Here is a 21,605-nt window from a genome sequence, read left to right as displayed (position 1 = left end):
GCATGTTAAAAAAAAAAAACACTTCACACCTGTAACAATGAATTTTATACACTTTACTATTCATGAGTTGATCTCAAATTAATTAGAGATACAACAGTGGTACAAACAGAGGTATTAAACATAAGCATTAGCAATAATCACATTTACATACACGTCTCTCCCTTTACCTCTAGTTTCTCTGTCAGCTACGTGTGTGTCACCACAGCCACTCAGTTCAGGGAGGTCAGAGGTCAAAACACATGGTGCACATTCCTTGAATTTTTTTTCCATGCTCCTCCCTGACTGATATCACATTCTGAATTACAACCGGGGTCCAAGCAGGACAGAGGTGCCAACATTGCTAACAAGAAAATTATAGCAGACAGAACAAGAGAAGGAAAACCTCATCTCATCATCTCTAGCCGCTTTATCCTTCTACAGGGTCGCAGGCAAGCTGGAGCCTATCCCAGCTGACTACGGGTGAAAGGCGGGGTACACCCTGGACAAGTCGCCAGGTCATCACAGGGCTGACACATAGACACAGACAACCATTCACACTCACACCTACGGTCAATTTAGAGTCACCAGTTAACCTAACCTGCATGTCTTTGGACTGTGGGGGAAACCGGAGCACCCGGAGGAAACCCACACGGACACGGGGAGAACATGCAAACTCCGCACAGAAAGGCCCTCGCTGGCCACGGGGCTCGAACCCGGACCTTCTTGCTGTGAGGCGACAGCGCTAACCACTACACCACGGTGCCGCCCAGAAGGAAAACCTAAATTTGAAAAAAAAAAAAAATCTGAGCTTCAGTCTGTACGAGATACCCAATGATTTTTTTTCCAGATATACACCAAGAGAAAGAGTGTGTGGGTAGGGGTAGGGGAACTGGTATGACCAATACTTAATAATGAGCAGCTCCTCCATGTTTAACCAAATAAAGAGACCATGATCTTGCCAATGTGTGCTCAGAAGATTGAGGCTCATGAATCCACAGGCCAAAATTTAAATCATTGTGAAACAAAAGGATCTGCTACCAGGAGCAAACATGCATCATACATGTCCTTTCCCCTTCAGTGAACTTTGCTCATATTTAGTCTGTCTGCTGTAGTTTTCAGGTGTCCCCAAGCAAGGGGTCAAAAACTGTAAACCATAAATATTAGCACCTCTGCATTGGCTGTTTCCTCAGAGCTGCATCTACACACAGCATCATAAAGAAACCTTCATGTGGCAGGGAGAGAGAGAGAGTGTTTAAGCAACACTACACTAAGCAGCATACAGGAGAAACATGCATAGCAATGTATGCTTACTACAGTAAAGCAGCATGGGTCTGAACTGAGCACATGCAACATGCTAGTCTTCCTTCCCATTCACTTTACAAGTAACTTTTACTTGCATACAGCAAGATTTTTGCAACATTTATCTTTCTGCAAGCGAACGAATGCTGTGTATCATTAAATGACATTTACCCTAGAATACTCAACACTAAAAGACCCTGTTTGAAAGTGGTTGACAAACTTGTATTGGTGCAATCCCGTGTATAGAACAACACAACTAAAGGTTATTACAAACACAATTACAGTACGATAAATAATGACTAAAGCAACAATACGTATAGCTTACTTGTAATATAGCTTATCGTTCTTGGTTTTTCTAGAGTCTTGTCTTTGCACTGTTCATTATGTTTTTCACAGACATGCATGGACAGGTTTGTAGTGCACCATTACAGGATGCTCCATGTAACAGACGGAGCTTCTTCTTAAGAAGTATTTTTATGCTTCCACTAACACAAAGACTAGAAAAAGCTTATGATTTGTGGATCGACATAAAAGAGCACATTTAGGGGGTAGTTCAGGGATTAAATGAAGATGGCAGGTGGTTGTGGAGGGTGAGGGTGTTGGCATGGCAGGGGACAATCTACATGTGGCTGGCCCAGCAGGAGCTCCTTCTCTCGGGACAGACACGGTCCGCTGATCTGCTGACTGTGAGAGTGGTAGAGTCTCAGGAAGGACAGAATGGAGTGAACCAACCATAGAGCTGTTACACACCACAGAGAAATCTGCAGAGCAGAGAGAGACGCAGTCAGCACCTTAACTAAAAATGTATACTCAGTTTGTCTCATCTCATTATCTGTAGCCGCTTTATCCTGTTCTACAGGGTCGCAGGCAAGCTGGAGCCTATTCCAGCTGACTACGGGCGAAAGGCGGGGTACACCCTGGACAAGTCACCAGGTCATCACAGGGCTGACACATAGACACAGACAACCATTCACACTCACATTCACACCTACGGTCAATTTAGAGTCACCAGTTAACCTAACCTGCATGTCTTTGGACTGTGGGGGAAACCGGAGCACCCGGAGGAAACCCACGCGGGCACGGGGAGAACATGCAAACTCCGCACAGAAAGGCCCTCGCCGGCCACGGGGCTCGAACCCGGACCTTCTTACTGTGAGGCGACAGCGCTAACCACTACACCACCATGCCGCCCCTACTCAGTTTGTTTTATAAATAAATAAATAGGCAGGTAAAATGTAACAGAAAAACTGGAATAGTGCAGTGTTGCAGTGAAGTCCCATGATGTACCTGTGCACAGGTGAGCTCCGAGTAGAACGAGGAGGTTTCCACATCCAAGTAGAGGGGCACAGATTGTGCCTCAGCACAGCTGAAGAAAGAACCGGGTCATGAATCAACACGGCCAATCACATCAAACATGCAGCTCAAATAACATTGCAAAGCCCTAAACCAAGATTAATTGCAAATCTTAGGTTGGGTTTAATTCAGAAATGTCAAAGACTGGTAACAAACTAAAATTATACAGGAAATGAGATGCATTACATTTTTTTTTAACCTTGTGTAAGAACTATGATGAAAATTTCACCACCAAATAATGTTAGGTGCAAAAAAATGCAAAAGCAATTTCCTGGGCATTATGGTACTATCTAGATGATCTCACCTGTATGGTCGGGTGTTGTGATCAGTGATGGTGTTGCACCAGGACACAAGGCCAAGGGTCAGAATCACACTTGCGCCTCCGGACAGGAAGAGCACACACAGGCTCAGCAGCAGCGTGAGAAAGGCCGAGAACAAGGTGCTACAACACAGATACAGAAAAGAATGTAGCTTCTATACCTCAACGTGACACTAGACTTGGTACAGACCTGGTACCTTTAACGCTCTAAGTGCTTAGACACAGGTAAAAACATACAGCACCTTTAATTACTGGGGAAATCATTAACGTTACATAACTGAACCACTGTGGGACATTTGGTTCTACCTTGCAGGAAAGTAATCTTTAAAACAACAATGACAAAATAAAACAAGATATTATTTCAAATGTCAATGCCATGCAAATGTAGTTTTACTTCTATGTAGTGCAAATGCATTAACACAGCATTATTTTACTAACAATGATGCTAATAAAGTATGAAGATTTCAGAATAGTCCAGATTATTTCTTATTTTTAATTCATGTATTCTAGCTAGCATAACAATCATTATAACAAAATACATTAATAACATACATAATGTTCCTACCTCATACATAATTTCTTTAGATTAAAAAAAAAATTCTTATGGAGACTATATTTCTCCTGGATTTCTGTGAAGGTCGCAAATTTTTGTTGTTGTTGTTTATAGTGTGCTAATGCTTTACCATCACAAACTCTGATTTCATTTTTAAACAGTTAGCAGTATCGCTTGTGTATTATTTGTTAACTTTGTAAGCTAATTTTATTTGAACTTTTTCATAAAATCACCCTGCCCAATATTATATTTTCTTTTATTGCTGTATTTTTTTCATAGACAATAACCAATTATATTTATTATAATGTTCCTACCTCTAACTTATTATTGAAATCATCATGTATTCTAGTCAGCATAGTATATAATCACTACTGATATTGATATTATTAATAATATACATAATGTTCCTATTATTATTATTATTATTATTATTAGTAGTAGTAGTAGTAGTAGTACAGAAATTAACAGATTCTAATAATTATTGTATATAACAGTAATTGATTTAATGATGCATTATTAATATTGCTACCTCTACCTTTAATTATTGCTTTTGCTAACATTATTATTAATAATCACACTCGTTAGAATAGTATAGCAATTATTGATATACTGATACATTATTAATATACATGTTTCTACCGCTAACTTTTTATTATTGAAATCATCATGTATTCTAGTCAGCATAGTAAATGATCATTATTGATACATGATTAATAAGATACGTAATGTTCCTACTGTACCTATTATTATTATTAGTAGTACAGAAATTAACAGATTCTAATGATCATAGTATATAACAGTAATTGATTTAATGATGCATTATTAATATTGCTACCGCTCCCTTCAATTATCGTTGCTACTATTAATAAAAGTTCTTATTTTTTAATTATAACATTCTAGTTAGAACAGTATGACAATTGATTATTGATATCTTGATACATTATTAATATACATAATGTTCCTACCTCTAATTATCTCATCTCATCATCTCTAGCCGCTTTATCCTTCTACAGGGTCGCAGGCAAGCTGGAGCCTATCCCAGCTGACTACGGGCGAAAGGCGGGGTACGCCCTGGACAAGTCGCCAGGTCATCACAGGGCTGACACATAGACACAGACAACCATTCACACTCACATTCACACCTACGGTCAATTTAGAGTCACCAGTTAACCTAACCTGCATGCCTTTGGACTGTGGGGGAAACCGGAACACCCGGAGGAAACCCACGCGGACACGGGGAGAACATGCAAACTCCACACAGAAAGGCCCTCGCCGGCCCCGGGGCTCGAACCCAGGACCTTCTTGCTGTGAGGCGACAGCGCTAACCACTACACCACCGTGCCGCCCACCTCTAATTATTATTATTATTGAAATTATCATGCATTCTAGTCAGCATAGTATATAATCATTATTGATATTGATACATGATAAGATACATAATGTTCCTACCTATTATTCGTAGTAGTAGTACAGAAATTATAAGAGATTCTAATGATCATAGTATACAACAGTAATTGATTTAATGATGCATTATTAATATTGCTACCTCTACCTTTAATTATTGTTGTTACTACTATCTCATCTCATTATCTCTAGCCATTTTATCCTGTTCTACAGGGTCGCAGGCAAGCTGGAGCCTATCCCAGCTGACTACGGGTGAAAGGCGGGGTACACCCTGGACAAGTCGCCAGGTCATCGCAGGGCTGTTACTACTATTAATAATAATAATAATAATAAATGTTTTTTATTATCACATATTCTAGTTAGAACAGTATAACAATAATTGATATATTGATACATTAATAATATACATAATGTTCCTACCTCTATTATTATTATTATTATTATTATTATAGCAGCACTGGATATTCTTATGCCCGTTTTCCAGAATATTCTCTTATCACAGTCTAGTTTGTCCACAAGAGGGTGCCACAAGGTTCAGTATTAGGCCCTTTGTTATTTACCTTGTATATAAAACAATATTGGAGTGAATATCCCAAATACAGCCTTTCATTTTTATGCTGACGATAGTCATATATTGCTTTGCACCCACGGCCTCAGAAGTGTTTGCATATATGCACAATGTGTTTAATAGAGTGCAAGAACAACAATGCCAATTGCAACTTGTTCTAAATGCTGATAGAACAAAACTTGTGTTTTTCACTAATTCAAAATCAGCAAGGTTAAATCAGTTTGTCATTGTCACCAGTCATGGTCAACAAATTGAACTTGTATCTACTTTTAAATATCTGGGGTTCTTGATTGATGACCATTTGTCTTTTCAGGCACATATTCTGTATACTGCTAAGAAGCTGAAGGTTTTACTTAGATTTTATTTTCGAAATAAGTCTTGTTTTTCCTTTGGGGTGAAACGGAAACTGGTGGAGCTGGCCTTTTTTCCGATAACTGATTATGGTGATGTGTTATATATGAATGCCTCTGCTCAATGTCTCCACGTGCTGGATAGTGTGCATCATGGCGCTCTGAGGTTTATCATAAACTGTGGAGCTCTAACTCATCACTGTGTCTTATATACTAAAGTAAATTGGCCATCTTTATATGCGCGCCGGCTCGGCCATTGGTATGTCTTTATCTACAAGGCCATCCTTGAGATGATTCCATCTTATTTATCATCTCTTTTAATCCTGAATAATAGAGCCTACAGTCTTCGTTCTCTGGACTTTTTACATTTTACTGTTCCTAGGGTTAGAACAGAAATGGGGGAAGAAAGCTTTCAGGTTTTCTGCTCCAACTACATGGAATAATTTGCAGTCAGAGCTCAAACTTCAAAATCTGGTATCTCTGAATGTATTTAAGTCCATGATAAATCCCATTGTGGGCGGCACGGTGGTGTAGTGGTTGGCGCTGTCGCCTCACAGCAAGAAGGTCCGGGTTCGAGCCCCGTGGCCGGCAAGGGCCTTTCTGTGCGGAGTTTGCATGTTCTCCCCGTGTCCGCGTGGGTTTCCTCCGGTTTCCCCCACAGTCCAAAGACATGCAGGTTAGGTTAACTGGTGACTCTAAATTGACCGTAGGTGTGAATGTGAGTGTGAATGGTTGTCTGTGTCTATGTGTCAGCTCTGTGATGACCTGGCGACTTGTCCAGGGTGTACCCCGCCTTTCGCCCGTAGTCAGCTGGGATAGGCTCCAGCTTGCCTGCGACCCTGTAAAACAGGATAATGAGATAAGATGAGATAAATCCCATTGTATTGAGGCTTCATGAGTGCAAATGTTTCATTTGATCTGGACCTCATCTCATCTCATTATCTCTAGCCGCTTTATCCTTCTACAGGGTCGCAGGCAAGCTGGAGCCTATCCCAGCTGACTATGGGCGAAAGGCGGGGTATACCCTGGACAAGTCGCCAGGTCATCACAGGGCTGACACATAGACACAGACAGCCATTCACACTCACATTCACACCTACGGTCAATTTAGAGTCACTGTGGGGGAAACCGGAGCACCCGGAGGAAACCCACGCGGACAACATGCAAACTCCGCACAGAAAGGCCCTTGCCAGCCCCGGGGCTCGAACCCAGGACCTTCTTGCTGTGAGGCGACAGCGCTAACCACTACACCACCATGCCGCCTTGATCTGGACCTGATTTTGTAAATTCAATTGTTTATTTGTATTTTTATGTCTAATGTGACAATGTGTTGAAACTGTTGTTTTTTGCTGCCATTCTTGCCCAGGTCTCTCTTGTAAAAGAGATCTTCGATCTCAATGGGACAAACCTGGTTAAATAAAGGTTAATAATAATAATAATAATAATAATAATAATAAATCTCATCTCATTATCTCTAGCCGCTTTATCCTGTTCTACAGGGTCGCAGGCAATAATAATAATAATAATAATAATAATAATAATAATAATAAATCCATGCTGCTGTTGATGATGAAGAACTCACTCGTCGTGACGCCGGTGGAGATAAAATAAACTCCTCCAGCTCTGTGTGGCTCCATACAGCACCGTAAACACTCCGACGAACGTGGCGAACTGGCAGGCTGCCGGCGGCCCCCACTGCTGCACCACCAGGTGTGTTCCAGCCGCCAGGTGTGTTCCAGCCGCCAGGTGCGCGCCGCTCGCGCTCTGGTTCTCGGAGCGCCAGAAGCCGTGGGTGAAGAGCGCACAGCGGCCTTTAAACGCCGAGCCGTTCAGCGCTAACGGCACCACGACCAGCAGGCCTGCGATCACGGACAGGGCGTGGGCAGCGCAGTGCGCCAGCAGGAGTCTCCGATCCAGCTCCATGCGCTCACACAGCGAGAAGAAAACCTCGCGAGGTTACACAAACACCCGCACACCACGCACGTGCTTTTCCGCTGATTGCTGTTAAACGGTTTAAACTTCGGTCATGATCCACAAACCTCACAGCCAGCACGTATTCGTGTCAGCGTTCCGCCCCATCAGCGTTCTGCTCGGCACGATGGCTCGGTCCCAAATCACGCACACAGCGCGCGACTCAGGCTGGAGGAACCATTCACTCAGGGTTTATGAAGTGCACTAATGCAGGGATCACGGAGCCGGTCGGGATTCTGCCTTCGTGCCGGAGCCGCTGATGATTGGCGAATTCCAAACCGTGTCATCTGGAGCCATGTGGAACGTTCCAGAGAAACAAAACGGACCAACAGTGTGCCTTTTTTTTTTACATTATCTTATTTTCAATACATTTTTTACCTCTTTTTTTTTTTTTTTTTAGACAAGTACATATACGTGTCCGGGTACAATATAGACATATCACAAGGCATATGTAGGCCACAGGAGGACAAGAAATAATAAAAAAATAAACAAATAAAAGTCACAAGTGAGTTATACAATAGTTCCATACAAAAGTACACTTCTCTGGGCTTTAGCATTATTGGAGTATCTTATTGTTTCAATGTACACTACTGTTCAAAAGTTTGGGGTCACTTTGAAATGTCCTTATTTTTGAAAGAAAAGCACTGTTCTTTTCAATGAAGATCACTTTAAACTAATCAGAAATACACTCTATACATTGCTAATGTGGTAAATGACTATTCTAGCTGCAAATGTCTGGTTTTTGGTGCAATATCTCCATAGGTGTATAGAGGCCCATTTCCAGCAACTCTCACTCCAGTGTTCTAATGGTACAATGTGTTTGCTCATTGCCTCAGAAGGCTAATGGATGATTAGAAAACCCTTGTACAATCATGTTAGCACAGCTGAAAACAGTTGAGCTCTTTAGAGAAGCTATAAAACTGACCTTCCTTTGAGCAGATTGAGTTTCTGGAGCATCACATTTGTGGGGTCGATTAAATGCTCAAAATGGCCAGAAAAATGTCTTGACTATATTTTCTATTCATTTTACAACTTATGGTGGTAAATAAAAGTGTGACTTTTCATGGAAAACACAAAATTGTCTGGGTGACCACAAACTTTTGAACAGTAGTGTAGTTATTCACATCGATCATGAAGGCCAGAAACAGTGTTTGTTCCATTAAGCCAGTATCTCACTGGGCTGCGACAGCTTGCGAAACGTCATTCGCGAGAGAGTTTCAAAAGTGTCTTGAAACATTCGCGGGGCTTCTCAATTTCCTCGCAAAGTGTCGCTCCTTTGTCGCTGAAAGTTTGAACATGTTCAAAAAATTAGTGCGACAAGATTTCTCTCAAAATAGTCGCAAATGCGTCACTGGTGTCGCAAAGCCGTCGTGAACCCTTCTCAAGTCAGTTTCCGTGAGGCTTCCTCTACTTCCGTGCCTGCCGAGGGAAAGCCGGGTTGCAACAGCCCGCGACTAGTTGGAGACACAACAATTGCGATAAAATATGCAAATTAGCGACAATTTTCACTTGGAATCACACTGAATTGATATTCGCATATTTTACCGTAATGGTTGTGTCTCCAACTAGTCGTGGGCTGTCGCAGCCAGTGAGATACTACCCTTACAGTGCCTTATCCCTAGTATCTCACTGGGCTGCGACAGCCCGCAACTAGTTGGAGACACAACAATTGCGATAAAATATGCAAATTAGCGACAATTTTCACTTGGAATCACACTGAACTGATATTCGCATATTTTACTGTTATTGTTGTGTTTCCAACTAGTCGCAGGCTGTCACAGCCTGGCTTTCCCTCAGCAGGCAGGGAAGTAGAGGAAGCCTCACGGAAACTGACTTGAGAAGGGTTCACGACGGCTTTGCGACACCAGCGACGCATTTGCGACTATTTTGAGAGAAATTTTGTCGCACGAATTTTTTGAACATGTCCAAAATTTCAGCGACGAAGAAGTGACACTTTGAGACTCGTGAGGAAATTGAGAAGCCCCGCGAATGTTTCAAGACACTTTTGAAACTCTCTCACGAATGACGTTCGCAAGCTGTCGCAGCCCAGTGAGATACTGGCTTAAATAACATTCAGGAACTCTACATGTGATTGTCCTCACTGTGTAAAGGGTTTTGGCAACCTGGAGTGTGGCTCCTCCTGTATTCACTGCATTTCATTTTCTCGAATAAAGTGTCAAAGGTATTAAATAATGGAGTCAGTAGTGAACTTGGTGTTTATTTAGGTGACCATGAGCTTTGCTCTTTTATAACCTGGGTGCCAACTTTCAATTGACTCTATATCGAGTCAAATCGGATACAGGCCTAATGAAAACGTAATTAGAAGAAGTTTAATTAAAACACTTGGCTTAAAAAAAATCAGCTTAACGGCATATCCAGGGCTCTACTCTTGTGGAAATGGCTGTATATTAAATAACATACAGTGGTGCTTGAAAGTTTGTGAGCCCTTTAGAATTTTCTATATTTCTGCATATGACCTAAAACATCATCAGATTTTCACACAAGTCCAAAAAGTAGATAAAGAGAACCCAGTTAAACAAATGAGACAAAAATGTTATACTTGGTCATTTATTTATTTATTGAGGAAAATGATCCAATATTACATATCTGTGAGTGGCAAAAGTATGTGAACCTTCGCTTTCAATATCTGGTGTGACCCCCTTGTGCAGCAATAACTGCAACTAAATGTTTCCGGTAACTGTTGATCAGTCCTGCACACCGGCTTGGAGGAATTTTAGCCCATTCCTCCGTACAGAACAGCTTCAACTCTGGGATGTTGGTGGGTTTCCTCACATGAACTGCTCAAGTCAGGTCCTTCCACAACATTTCGATTGGATTAAGGTCAGGACTTTGACTTGGCCATTCCAAAACATTAACTTTATTCTTCTTTAACCATTCTTTGGTAGAACGACTTGTGTGCTTAGGGTCGTTGTCTTGCTGCATGACCCACCTTCTCTTGAGATTCAGTTCATGGACAGATGTCCTGACATTTTCCTTTAGAATTCACTGGTATAATTCAGAATTCATTGTTCCATCAATGATGGCAAGCCATCCTGGCCCAGATGCAGCAAAACAGGCCCAAACCATGATACTACCACCACCATGTTTCACAGATGGGATAAGGTTCTTATGCTGGAATGCAGTGTCTTCCTTTCTCCAAACATAACGCTTCTCATTTAAACCAAAAAGTTCTATTTTGGTCTCATCTGTCCAGAAAACATTTTTCCAATAGCCTTCTCGCTTGTCCACATGATCTTTAGCAAACTGCAGATGAGCAGCAAATGTTCTTTTTGGAGAGCTGTGACTTTCTCCTTGCAACCCTGCCATGCACACCATTGTTGTTCAGTGTTCTCCTGATGGTGGACTCATGAACATTAACATTAGCCAATGTGAGAGAGGCCTTCAGTTGCTTAGAAGTTACCCTGGGGTCCTTTGTGACTATTACACGCCTTGCTCTTGGAGTGATCTTTGTTGGTCGACCACTCCTGGGGAAGGTAACAATGGTCTTGAATTTCTTCCATTTGTACACAGTCTGTCTGACTGTGGATTGGTGGAGTCCAAACTCTTTAGAGATGGTTTTGTAACCTTTTCCAGCCTGATGAGCATCAACAACGCTTTTTCTGAGGTCCTCAGAAATCTCCTTTGTTCGTGCCATGATACACTTCCACAAACTTGTGAAGATCAGACTTTGATAGATCCCTGTTCTTTAAATAAAACAGGGTGCCCACTCACACCTGATTGCCATCCCATTGATTGAAAACACCTGACTCTAATTTCACCTTCAAACTAACTGCTAATCCTAGAGGTTCACATACTTTTGACACTCACAGATATGTAATATTGGATCATTTTCCTCAGTAAATAAATAACCAAGTGTAATATTTTTTGTCTCGTTTGTTTAACTGGGTTCTCTTTAGGTACTTTTAGGACTTGTGTGAAAATCTGATGATGTTTTTGGTCATATTTATGCAGAAATATAGAAAATTCTAAAGGGTTCACAAACTTTCAAGCACCACTGTAGTTCGGGGAGTTTTATAATGATAATAATTTACATCATCCGAGCTCTGGGTAATGTTTATTCAGTGCCGCTAGGGGGCGGCAAGTCCCTGAGCTGAACTGAAAGCAACATACAATAAACGAAGAACGTAGCAATTACTAGCACTTTAATCAGTTTTGATTTTCAAAACTGGATGTGTAATAAGAAGCGCATTATTTATCCAACTTTAGCCTTACACTAATGGACAAGAAGGTAAACGGGGAAATAATTTCTTGGTGTTTTGTGCTTGTGGAGTATTTTAGTTGAGGGGGCGGTGGTTAGCATGACTGCATGTCTGTCATTCAGTACAGATTAGCGAGGTTACATTTCCACGTGAATAGTTTAGATTTGATAAAGGATGATATAAACAGGGCCTAAGGTCATTTCTAGAACATTACATACTCAAGAAAAGGTTTAAAACTGATTTGTGAATCAGGAGATAATTAGGCTGGTACACAATAACTTAAACTTAGAAGTGTTTTTGAGTGTCAGAAGGCAAACACTGATCTCATGGCTGAAAGCACATCCCCTTCACCACAACACACACCACTCTGTAGTGAGCTTTGCTCATTTTATCCACGAATGGAAGCACACCAATAACTGGCATAATCTCATTATGGGACTCCCTAAAGTGAATGACAGCTAGTGATTTGAACAATAAATGGTCCCTTGTCATTCAGATTCTTATAAATGGAATAACGATTGAAATGTAGGTGGAATGACATGCTTTCAGCTCATGAAATGGAATGACATTGTTTCTAAGTGGAATGACATACTTTTAGGTTGTGTTATCAGTGATATCACCTTTTACAAATGGAATGACAGCGTTTCCAGGTGGAATGACACACTTTAAGCTAATGTTTTTAGGTGGAATGACATACTTTGAGGCAATGTTATCAGTGATATCACCTATAACCTAACCCTAACCCCAGAAACAATGTCATTCCATTTGTTAATTTGATATCACTGATAACATTGCCTCAAAGTATGTCATTCCACCTAGAAACCTTATCATTCCATTTGTAAAAGGTGATATCACTGACAACATTAGCTCAAAGTAAGTCAATACATATAGAAACCCTGTCATTCCATTTGTAAAAGCTGATATCCCACCAAGCACCCACTTATCTTATCCTAGGGAGGTCTAAAACTAAAGATTTCAATCGGTATTCCATTTGTAAGAATCTGAATGACAAGGGACCATTTATTGTTCAAATTTACTACCTGTCATTCGTCATTCCATTTCATGCGTCATTCACTTTAGGGAGTCCTGTCATTATCTATAGGACAAAACTCATCTCATCTCATTATCTCTAGCCGCTTTATCCTTCTACAGGGTCGCAGGCAAGCTGGAGCCTATCCCAGCTGACTACGGGCGAAAGGCGGGGTACACCCTGGACAAGTCACCAGGTCATCACAGGGCTGACACATAGACACAGACAACCATTCACACTCATATTCACACCTACGGTCAATTTAGAGTCACCAGTTAACCTAACCTGCATGTCTTTGGACTGTGGGGGAAACTGGAGCACCCAGAGGAAACCCACACAGACACGGGGAGAACATGCAAACTCTGCACAGAAAGGCCGTCGCCGGCCACGGGGCTTGAACCCGGACCTTCTTGCTGCGAGGCGACAGCGCTAACCACTACACCACCGTGCCGCCCTTAGGACAAAACTAATCTTGAAAATAACATGTTCTTTGATACTAAATAACACTGTACCTGGGGTCAACTGTGCAGGAAAATGGGTGCTGTGATAGTGAAGTGAGAAAGAGAGTGGAGCAGTGGGAGTCATTTGTGATCGGAAAGTCCCAGCAAAAGTGAAAGGTAAGATGTAGAAGACAGTAGTGAGACCAGCTGTGATGTATGGATTGGAGACCGTACCCTTAACGAAGAGACAGGAGGCAAAGTTGGAGGTGGCGGAGTTGAGGATGTTAAGGTTTGCGATGGGAGGTTGGACACGAGCACATCAGAGCGACGGCACATGTGGAGAGCTTGGGAATTAAGCAAATTCCCAATGGGCACATCCTGAGAAGAGATGCAGAGCATGTTGAGCATGGAGCTGCCAGGCACACGAAAATGAGGAAGGCCAAAGAGGAGATACATGGATGTGGTAGAGAAGGATGCAGAAGACAGAAAGCAATGGAGACGAAAAGATCCGCTGTGGCGACCCCTAATCGGGAGCAGCCAAAAGAAGATGACACTAAATAACGCTGATATGATTCATTCAGGGTGGCACGGTGGTGTAGTGGTTAGCGCTGTCGCCTCACAGCAAGAAGGTCCGGGTTCGAGCCCCATGGCCGGCGAGGGCCTTTCTGTGTGGAGTTTGCATGTTCTCTCCGTGTCCGTGTGGGTTTCCTCCGGGTGCTCCGGTTTCCCCCACAGTCCAGAGACATGCAGGTTAGGTTAACTGGTGACTCTAAATTGACCGTAGGTGTGAATGTGAGTGTGAATGGTTATCTGTGTCTATGTGTCAGCCCTGTGATGACCTGGCGACTTGTCCAGGGTGTACCCCGCCTTTCGCCCGTAGTCAGCTGGGATAGGCTCCAGCTTGCCTGCGACCCTGTAGGACAGGATAAAGCGGCTAGAGATAATGAGATGAGATGAGATGATTCATTCAAGGAAAATTCCACTCTGAAACATGTTTATATTGAAATGTTCACATGATGTTTAGCAATTCAGATGAGAAATCATTAGTTGGTCCTATAGTCTTGTCTTCCTGTGTGAAGTTAGCACTTTTCTGCTGTGATGATGTCACAGGGGGCATTGCTAGTGCAGCTCCAATGGTGTTTAATAGGATAAAAATGTCAAAAGGTATGTCTTGCTCATACCTGGCATTGACATGCGTCCTGGGTGATCAGGTCACCAGTTGTTGGCTCTAAGCGCAGGTGTGAACGGGGTTGAATGCATCCCAAAGCCACACCGTGATCCAATTTGAGGTGGTCTGGGCTGGCCATATTATTTTAACAATGTGTACACAAATGTGATCTGGGCCACACTGAAGGACCACCTACTAAGCTGACATCCTCTGTGTAAGCGGAAGTGCATGCTCATTCACACACCAATAGCATCATGTTAAAGTGCATATTTACTTTTTTTTCCTCTTTTAATGTTGGTCCTAAACAACAAAAGAGCAAGAGCTTCTTCATCATTTTCCAGCAATGGTCACGTAATAAGAAATCCAATATCCATCCATCCATTGTCTGTAGCCGCTTATCCTGTCCTACAGGGTCACAGGCAAGCTGGAGCCTATCCCAGCTGACTATGGGCGAGAAGCGGGGTACACCCTGGACAAGTCAGCAGGTCATCGTAGGGCTCACACATAGACACAGACAACCATTCACACCTACGGTCAATTTAGAGCCACCAATTAGCCTAACCTGCATGCCTTTGGACTGTGGGGGAAACCAGAGCACCTGGAGGAAACCCACGCGGGCACAGGGAGAGCATGCAAACTCCACACAGAAAGGTCCTCGTCGGCTGCTGGGCTCGAACCCAGGACCTTCTTGCTGTGAGGCGACAGTGCTAACCACTACACCACTGTGCCGCCCCAAAATCCAATATAAGTTGTAGAAACAACAAACACTGGCCTCAAAATGTAATGAACATAGCATACATATAAAAGGGTACTTTCTAGTCACTCTGAGATTTTGTAGTCTGTGTGTTTTATGAACTTAGTGTACTCTGTGAAACTTAATTTTATGTTTCAGCTGTGGTAGTGAGTATTGCATGGGTACCATTTGTGCTTGGCAGGAGTGTGATGCTGTTGATGATGGAGTGTCGGAGGCAGAAAGCTGCTCTGCCTCATGCTTGGGTGCTACCGGAGGCTCAGACTCAAAGGTGGACTCCCAGCTGGCTGGTGCCATACGCTTAAAAATGGAGGGGAACGTATTTTACCGAGAGAAGAACGTGCGCAGCGCCATTGGACGTTATCACCGTGCCTTGCTTGTGCTTCGTGGTCTGGACTCTGAAGTGACATCAAGTCTTAAGGGCTTTAGACCCCAGTCTCCCACCCTCACACCAGAGCAAGAGGAACTGCTCAGGAGCACGCAGATTGACTGCTATAACAACCTAGCAGGTAGGAGGTACTAAAGAGCAATGATTGCAGATTGTCCAAAATTGTGCAAGTGTAGCGTTGAATTAATTCTGTGCCCTTTTCTTCTTGTGAAGCATCTCTTCCCTGTCTGTTGATGTTTGTACAAATGCAGCAAATTACTGTTTATATATATATATATATATATATATATATATATATATATATATATATGTGTATGTATGTACACGCATGCACTAAATATCCTGATTATTGCTTATAACGTTCACCTAAACCATTTAATAAGATCATACTATTCTATTTACATGATAACTAGAATAAAATGGCACCTGTTCAAATTAAAATGATCATAAAATTGTCATATTCAGATGATTGTCAACTTATTAATGTCTCTCTATAGCAAGTGCTTGCAGATAACCGTATTCTGCTCTAAAATTTTTCTGATTTTCTGTATTGAGCAGCATGCTTATTGCAGCGTGAAGTTGTGGACTATGCCCGTGTGCAGGAGTACAGTTTGAAGGTGCTACACTGGAGAGCTGGAGATATTAAAGCCCTGTACAGAGCAGGAGTCGCCACGCTGGAGCTGGGTGATGCTCAGACTGCCCGACAATACCTCCTCCAGGCCAGCAGAGGGAAACCTAATGGTAAGAAATGGACTCGGATCTTTAAAGGCCACAAGAAAAGCCTTTTAAACTTGAAAGCCCCCTCCTTTTTAAAATTTATATATTTATTTGAAGAGCCAAGTGTAGTCTGTTCAACAGATCAGTTGAGAATTGATTGAGTGCAATTCAGGAATCCAATATAAGAACCAGGCACAACACCACATTGTTTTTGTTGGCCAAGGCTGTATGATGAAAATATGATTTAAGGGGACTATAGAAAATAACAGGGATGTTTGTTCAACAAAATTCAATTAAAAAGGGAGATTCGCTTGTTCTTTTTGAATGTACATTAAGGTTTTCATCATATGAAAGTAATCAGACATAGACTGGTACCAAAATTCAAAAAAGTGCTTATTTAAGGAGTTAAAGGCATTTTTGAGACAAAGTCGGCAAGCAGTCTTATTTTGTCAATTTGGGTGTGCCGAATTCAAATCTGCAATATGCCGAACTCTATCTGACCTCTGTTGACCTCTAGAGGTCATTGAACTTTGGGCCTGTAAACGTCTCAGCTGAACCCAGTTTCTCAGCTTTCTAAGGAATGAAATGTACTAAAATGATTAATGAAGTTAGCAAATGGCCTCGTTTGTTAAATGTTTGGGTGCTGAATTAATTTTTCATTTGTAAAACGACATATGACCTCTGATAACCTCAAGGTCATTAAACTTGGCCTATAGGCCTATGCATTTAATGGCATTTTTAAACTGACTTTACTCCCCCAAAAAGAATATGAACAGACAAAAAACAAATAGAAAGGAACAAATACAACATTAAATGCCAGTCCATGTACATGTGACTTACTTTTCACAATGAGAATGCCTAGGCTTACATAACATTTGCATTACATTTAGCGGTTATTGTTTATACAAAGCTACTGAATAAAGGACAGATTCAGCAGCATACAAAATGTGGGGGCATACAGGGTATACAGGTTAATCAGGGTTAGTATATATGAGAGTTTTTTTCTTTGTTGTTTGTTTTTTGTAAAGGCTTTACCCCGTTTAAAACAAAAAACAAAGAAAAACTCTCTCTCTCTCATATATATATATATATATATATATATATATATATATATATATACACACACACACTAACCCTGATTAACCTGTATACCCTGTATGCCCCCAAACTTTGTATGCTGCTGAATCTGTCCTTTATTCCGTAGCTTTGTATAAACAATAACCGCTAAATGTAATGCAATGTTATGTAAGGTGATCGCCTAGGCATTCTCATTGTGAAAAGTAAGTCACATGGACTGGCATTTAATGTTGTATTTGTTCCTTTCTATCTGTTTTTTGTCTGTTCATATTCTTTTTGGGGGAGTAAAGTCAGTTTAAAAATGCCGTTAAATGCATAGGCCTATAGGCCAAGTTTAATGACCTTGAGGTTATCAGAGGTCAAATGTCGTTTTACAAATGAAAAATGAATTCAGCACCCAAACGACATTTGACCTCTGATAACCTCAAGGTCATTAAACTTGGCCTATAGGCCTATGCATTTAACGGCATTTTTAAACTGACTTTACTCCCCCAAAAAGAATATGAACAGACAAAAAACAGATAGAAAGGAACAAATACAACATTAAATGCCAGTCCATGTGACTTACTTTTCACAATGAGAATGCCTAGGCGATCACCTTACATAACATTGCATTACATTTAGCGGTTATTGTTTATACAAAGCTACGGAATAAAGGACAGATTCAGCAGCATACAAAGTTTGGGGGCATACAGGGTATACAGGTTAATCAGGGTTAGTGTGTGTGTGTGTGTGTGTGTGTATATATATATATATATATATATATATATATATATATATATGAGAGAGTTTTTCTTTGTTTTTTGTTTTAAACGGGGTAAAGCCTTTACAAAAAACAAACAACAAAGAAAAAAACTCTCATATATACTAACCCTGATTAACCTGTATACCCTGTATGCCCCCACATTTTGTATGCTGCTGAATCTGTCCTTTATTCAGTAGCTTTGTATAAACAATAACCGCTAAATGCAATGCAAATGTTATGTAAGCCTAGGCATTCTCATTGTGAAAAGTAAGTCACATGTACATGGACTGGCATTTAATGTTGTATTTGTTCCTTTCTATTTGTTTTTTGTCTGTTCATATTCTTTTTGGGGGAGTAAAGTCAGTTTAAAAATGCCGTTAAATGCGTAGGCCTATAGGCCAAGTTTAATGACCTTGAGGTTATCAGAGGTCATATGTCGTTTTACAAATGAAAAATTAATTCAGCACCCAAACATTTAACAAACAAGGCCATTTGCTAACTTCATTAATCATTTTAGTACATTTCATTCCTTAGAAAGCTGAGAAACTGGGTTCAGCTGAGACGTTTACAGGCCCAAAGTTCAGTGACCTCTAGAGGTCAGATAGAGCTCGGCATATTGCAGATTTGAATTCGGCACACCCAAATTGACAAAATAAGACTGTTTGCCGACTTTGTCTCAAAAATGCCTTTGGGTGTCACAATTCTGGATTTTGGTACTGGTCTAACATTTAAAATGTGAATCAGTAAAGTGAAATATGAAACAAGCTTTCTAGACAGGAAATAATGCATTAGCTGATCATTAAATATGGCCCTGGTCATGCTATTGGTCCCAATTATGTTGCACAAAGGGTAAAATTGAAACGTCCTTGTATGTACTATACTTTTTGATTTCCAAATACCCTAAAGTTAACAAATCACAGGGTGTGAGAGCTTAATGGGACCTAGTGCACTTTATCCAGGCATCTGAATGAAGCGACAAGAAGGCTCTTCTGCTTCAGATAAGAAGGTGGTGTAAACTCAGTGTTTCTAAAAAATTCACTTTACCGAGGCTTGTCAATGATCCAAGCGAGGTAAATAAACAGACTTTGTGGCAAAACATGAACATTTCAGCAGAATTGGAACGCCGCTTACAGAGGCAATTGAAATTCCGTATGTGACAAATCTCATCTCATCTCATTATCTCTAGCCGCTTTATCCTTCTACAGGGTCGCAGGCAAGCTGGAGCCTATCCCAGCTGACTACGGGCGAAAGGCGGGGTACACCCTGGACAAGTCGCCAGGTCATCACAGGGCTGACACATAGATACAGACAACCATTCACACTCACATTCACACCTACGGTCAATTTAGAGTCACCAGTTAACCTAACCTGCATGTCTTTGGACTGTGGGGGAAACCGGAGCACCCGGAGGAAACCCACGCGGACACGGGGAGAACATGCAAACTCCGCACAGAAAGGCCCTCGCCGGCCCCGGTGCTCGAACCCAGGACCTTGTTGCTGTGAGGCGACAGCGCTAACCACTACACCACCGTGCCGCCCTATGTGACAAATGTCTACGGAAAATAGTTGAATGAACTTTGGCCAAATGGCACATCTTAAAATTCTCAGTGCTTCAGAAGTCTGTGTGTTAGACTCCGCCTTCTCAGAGCGAATTTTGAACGACTTCGGTTCTTACCTGTTGGGACACAGCAGCCTACGAGAAATAACTTAAAAGTTGTTTATGGAAAATGTCACATACGGGACCGTAGGTTTGCATTGCATCTGGTGAGACGGATATTCAACACACAGTTTGAATCTTACTACACGTTTAAAACTATCAACTGTTAGTAGTCCAACCAATAAGAAATTTAGAGGCTATGCCAAACAGGCAAACTATGAACAGTTCTTATCTGGTTCTATATCTGCATGCAACATGGCATATGGCCAAATGTGAGGCTTTGGGTGACTGTAGTCACCTGGAAATAGATCAGGAAAAAAATTATGCTTTTGGTGATAAATATCTAACATGAGCTTAGACATGACATTTTTTGGCGTGAGACCAGTAGTGTGACCAGGGCCATACAAAACATTAAATCATAAGCCAGCATCCTGTAAACATGGACAGTCCTCCACCACTACCACCGTACTCCGACCATAGTATCGTCTGATGCGTTTCTGCAAGGCTAACAATTTCTGAACAAATTCTGGTTATACATTTGTATGCAACTGTGTTTGTTTGTTTATTTTGTGCTACTTTCTTCTCAAAAGTAACACTTTAAAGACTGCCGTTTTAAGAGTCTAGCTTTGCTTTGGTGCTTTTAGTGTTTTTAAGGTGATGTCTGTTACTTATTTTAATGACTTTGTCAAACCTGGAAAATATTTCTTTGTCGGTATATTCTAAGGAAGTCATTATGTCATTAATTCTCAAACAACATAATTTACTTAACCAGTTTTAGGTTGTTGTTTTACTGCTGTGTTATTTTTCGCATCACTGTAATGTGAAATATAGTTCTAGCATAAAATACAGATCTCTAACATTTAAATGCTGGAGCAGCACACACTAAAATGCTGCTATTACAGTTAGACTTGGTAAAAAAAAAATGTATGACATCATTTTGTATTGTAAGTCACAGCACCAGTTGGGAGAGGTTTTTTTTTTTTTTTAAATAGTGCATAAAATAACAATTGTATGTTTTTTCAGATGCCAACGTGAAGAAACAGCTCCAGCGAGTGGAAGAGCGGCTCAGCAAAGACTACGAAAAGGAGAAGGCACTCTATAAAGGCATGTTCAATAAACAGAAGCAGGCAGAAGAAGAGGAAGCTGCAGAGGACAACCCAAACCAGGTGTGAGAAGCTCTGAAGGTCTGTGCCAACTGAAAAAATGAAGAATGAAAGTGAAGAGAAGATGGCTTGCCAAAATGTGGGATATTTGTTTCCCAGGGCATGGAATATAAACCCCAGTAAAGGGTACAGATAGAGATCTTGCCACGACTAAATCGGAATGAGGGCAGACTGTTAGGACTGGAAAATTAAAAGCCTTATTAGTCCATTGACTGTGGTTCATCAGATATCAGTTAACTGCTGTTCAGGCTTCTGTTTCCTCCTTGTACAAGTATTTATACCATCAAATGAGAGCTTGTCATCTTTCAGCACTGTTCTATAATAAATATTTTCTGAAACTTTTTTAAATTTAAGATTGAACTTCTTGTTAAAAGGATCTAATAAAGCTCTGCAAGACTGCCAAATGCAAGATTCTAGTTGTTGTGCCATAATGAATCATTTCATGGCATTAGG

At 41.2% G+C, this 21,605-nt stretch overlaps 2 protein-coding genes across 2 annotated transcripts; one reads left to right on the top strand and one right to left on the bottom strand.

The window, feature by feature from the left end:
• Nucleotides 1–38: 38 nt before the first annotated feature.
• On the bottom strand, nucleotides 39–7,937 carry zgc:153018 (Transmembrane protein 179-like). The gene is made up of 4 exons (XM_060928090.1): nucleotides 7,408–7,937; nucleotides 2,936–3,073; nucleotides 2,566–2,644; nucleotides 39–2,039 (listed from the first exon to the last, which is right to left on the bottom strand). Exons 1-4 carry the CDS (start codon nucleotides 7,746–7,748, stop codon nucleotides 1,839–1,841), a joined length of 759 nt encoding a protein of 252 aa, XP_060784073.1. The 5' UTR covers nucleotides 7,749–7,937; the 3' UTR covers nucleotides 39–1,838.
• Nucleotides 7,938–11,922: 3,985 nt separating this feature from the next.
• Nucleotides 11,923–21,561, top strand: ttc9c (tetratricopeptide repeat domain 9C). Its single transcript, XM_060927005.1, has 4 exons — nucleotides 11,923–12,045; nucleotides 15,590–15,914; nucleotides 16,352–16,534; nucleotides 21,013–21,561. The coding sequence occupies exons 1-4, from the start codon at nucleotides 12,034–12,036 to the stop codon at nucleotides 21,159–21,161; spliced, it is 669 nt and encodes a 222-aa protein (XP_060782988.1). The 5' UTR covers nucleotides 11,923–12,033; the 3' UTR covers nucleotides 21,162–21,561.
• Nucleotides 21,562–21,605: the final 44 nt, after the last annotated feature.

This window comes from Neoarius graeffei, chromosome 8, assembly GCF_027579695.1.
Source record: "Neoarius graeffei isolate fNeoGra1 chromosome 8, fNeoGra1.pri, whole genome shotgun sequence".
Taxonomy (NCBI): domain Eukaryota; kingdom Metazoa; phylum Chordata; class Actinopteri; order Siluriformes; family Ariidae; genus Neoarius; species Neoarius graeffei.
This window is presented reverse-complemented; position numbering and strand designations above follow the sequence as displayed.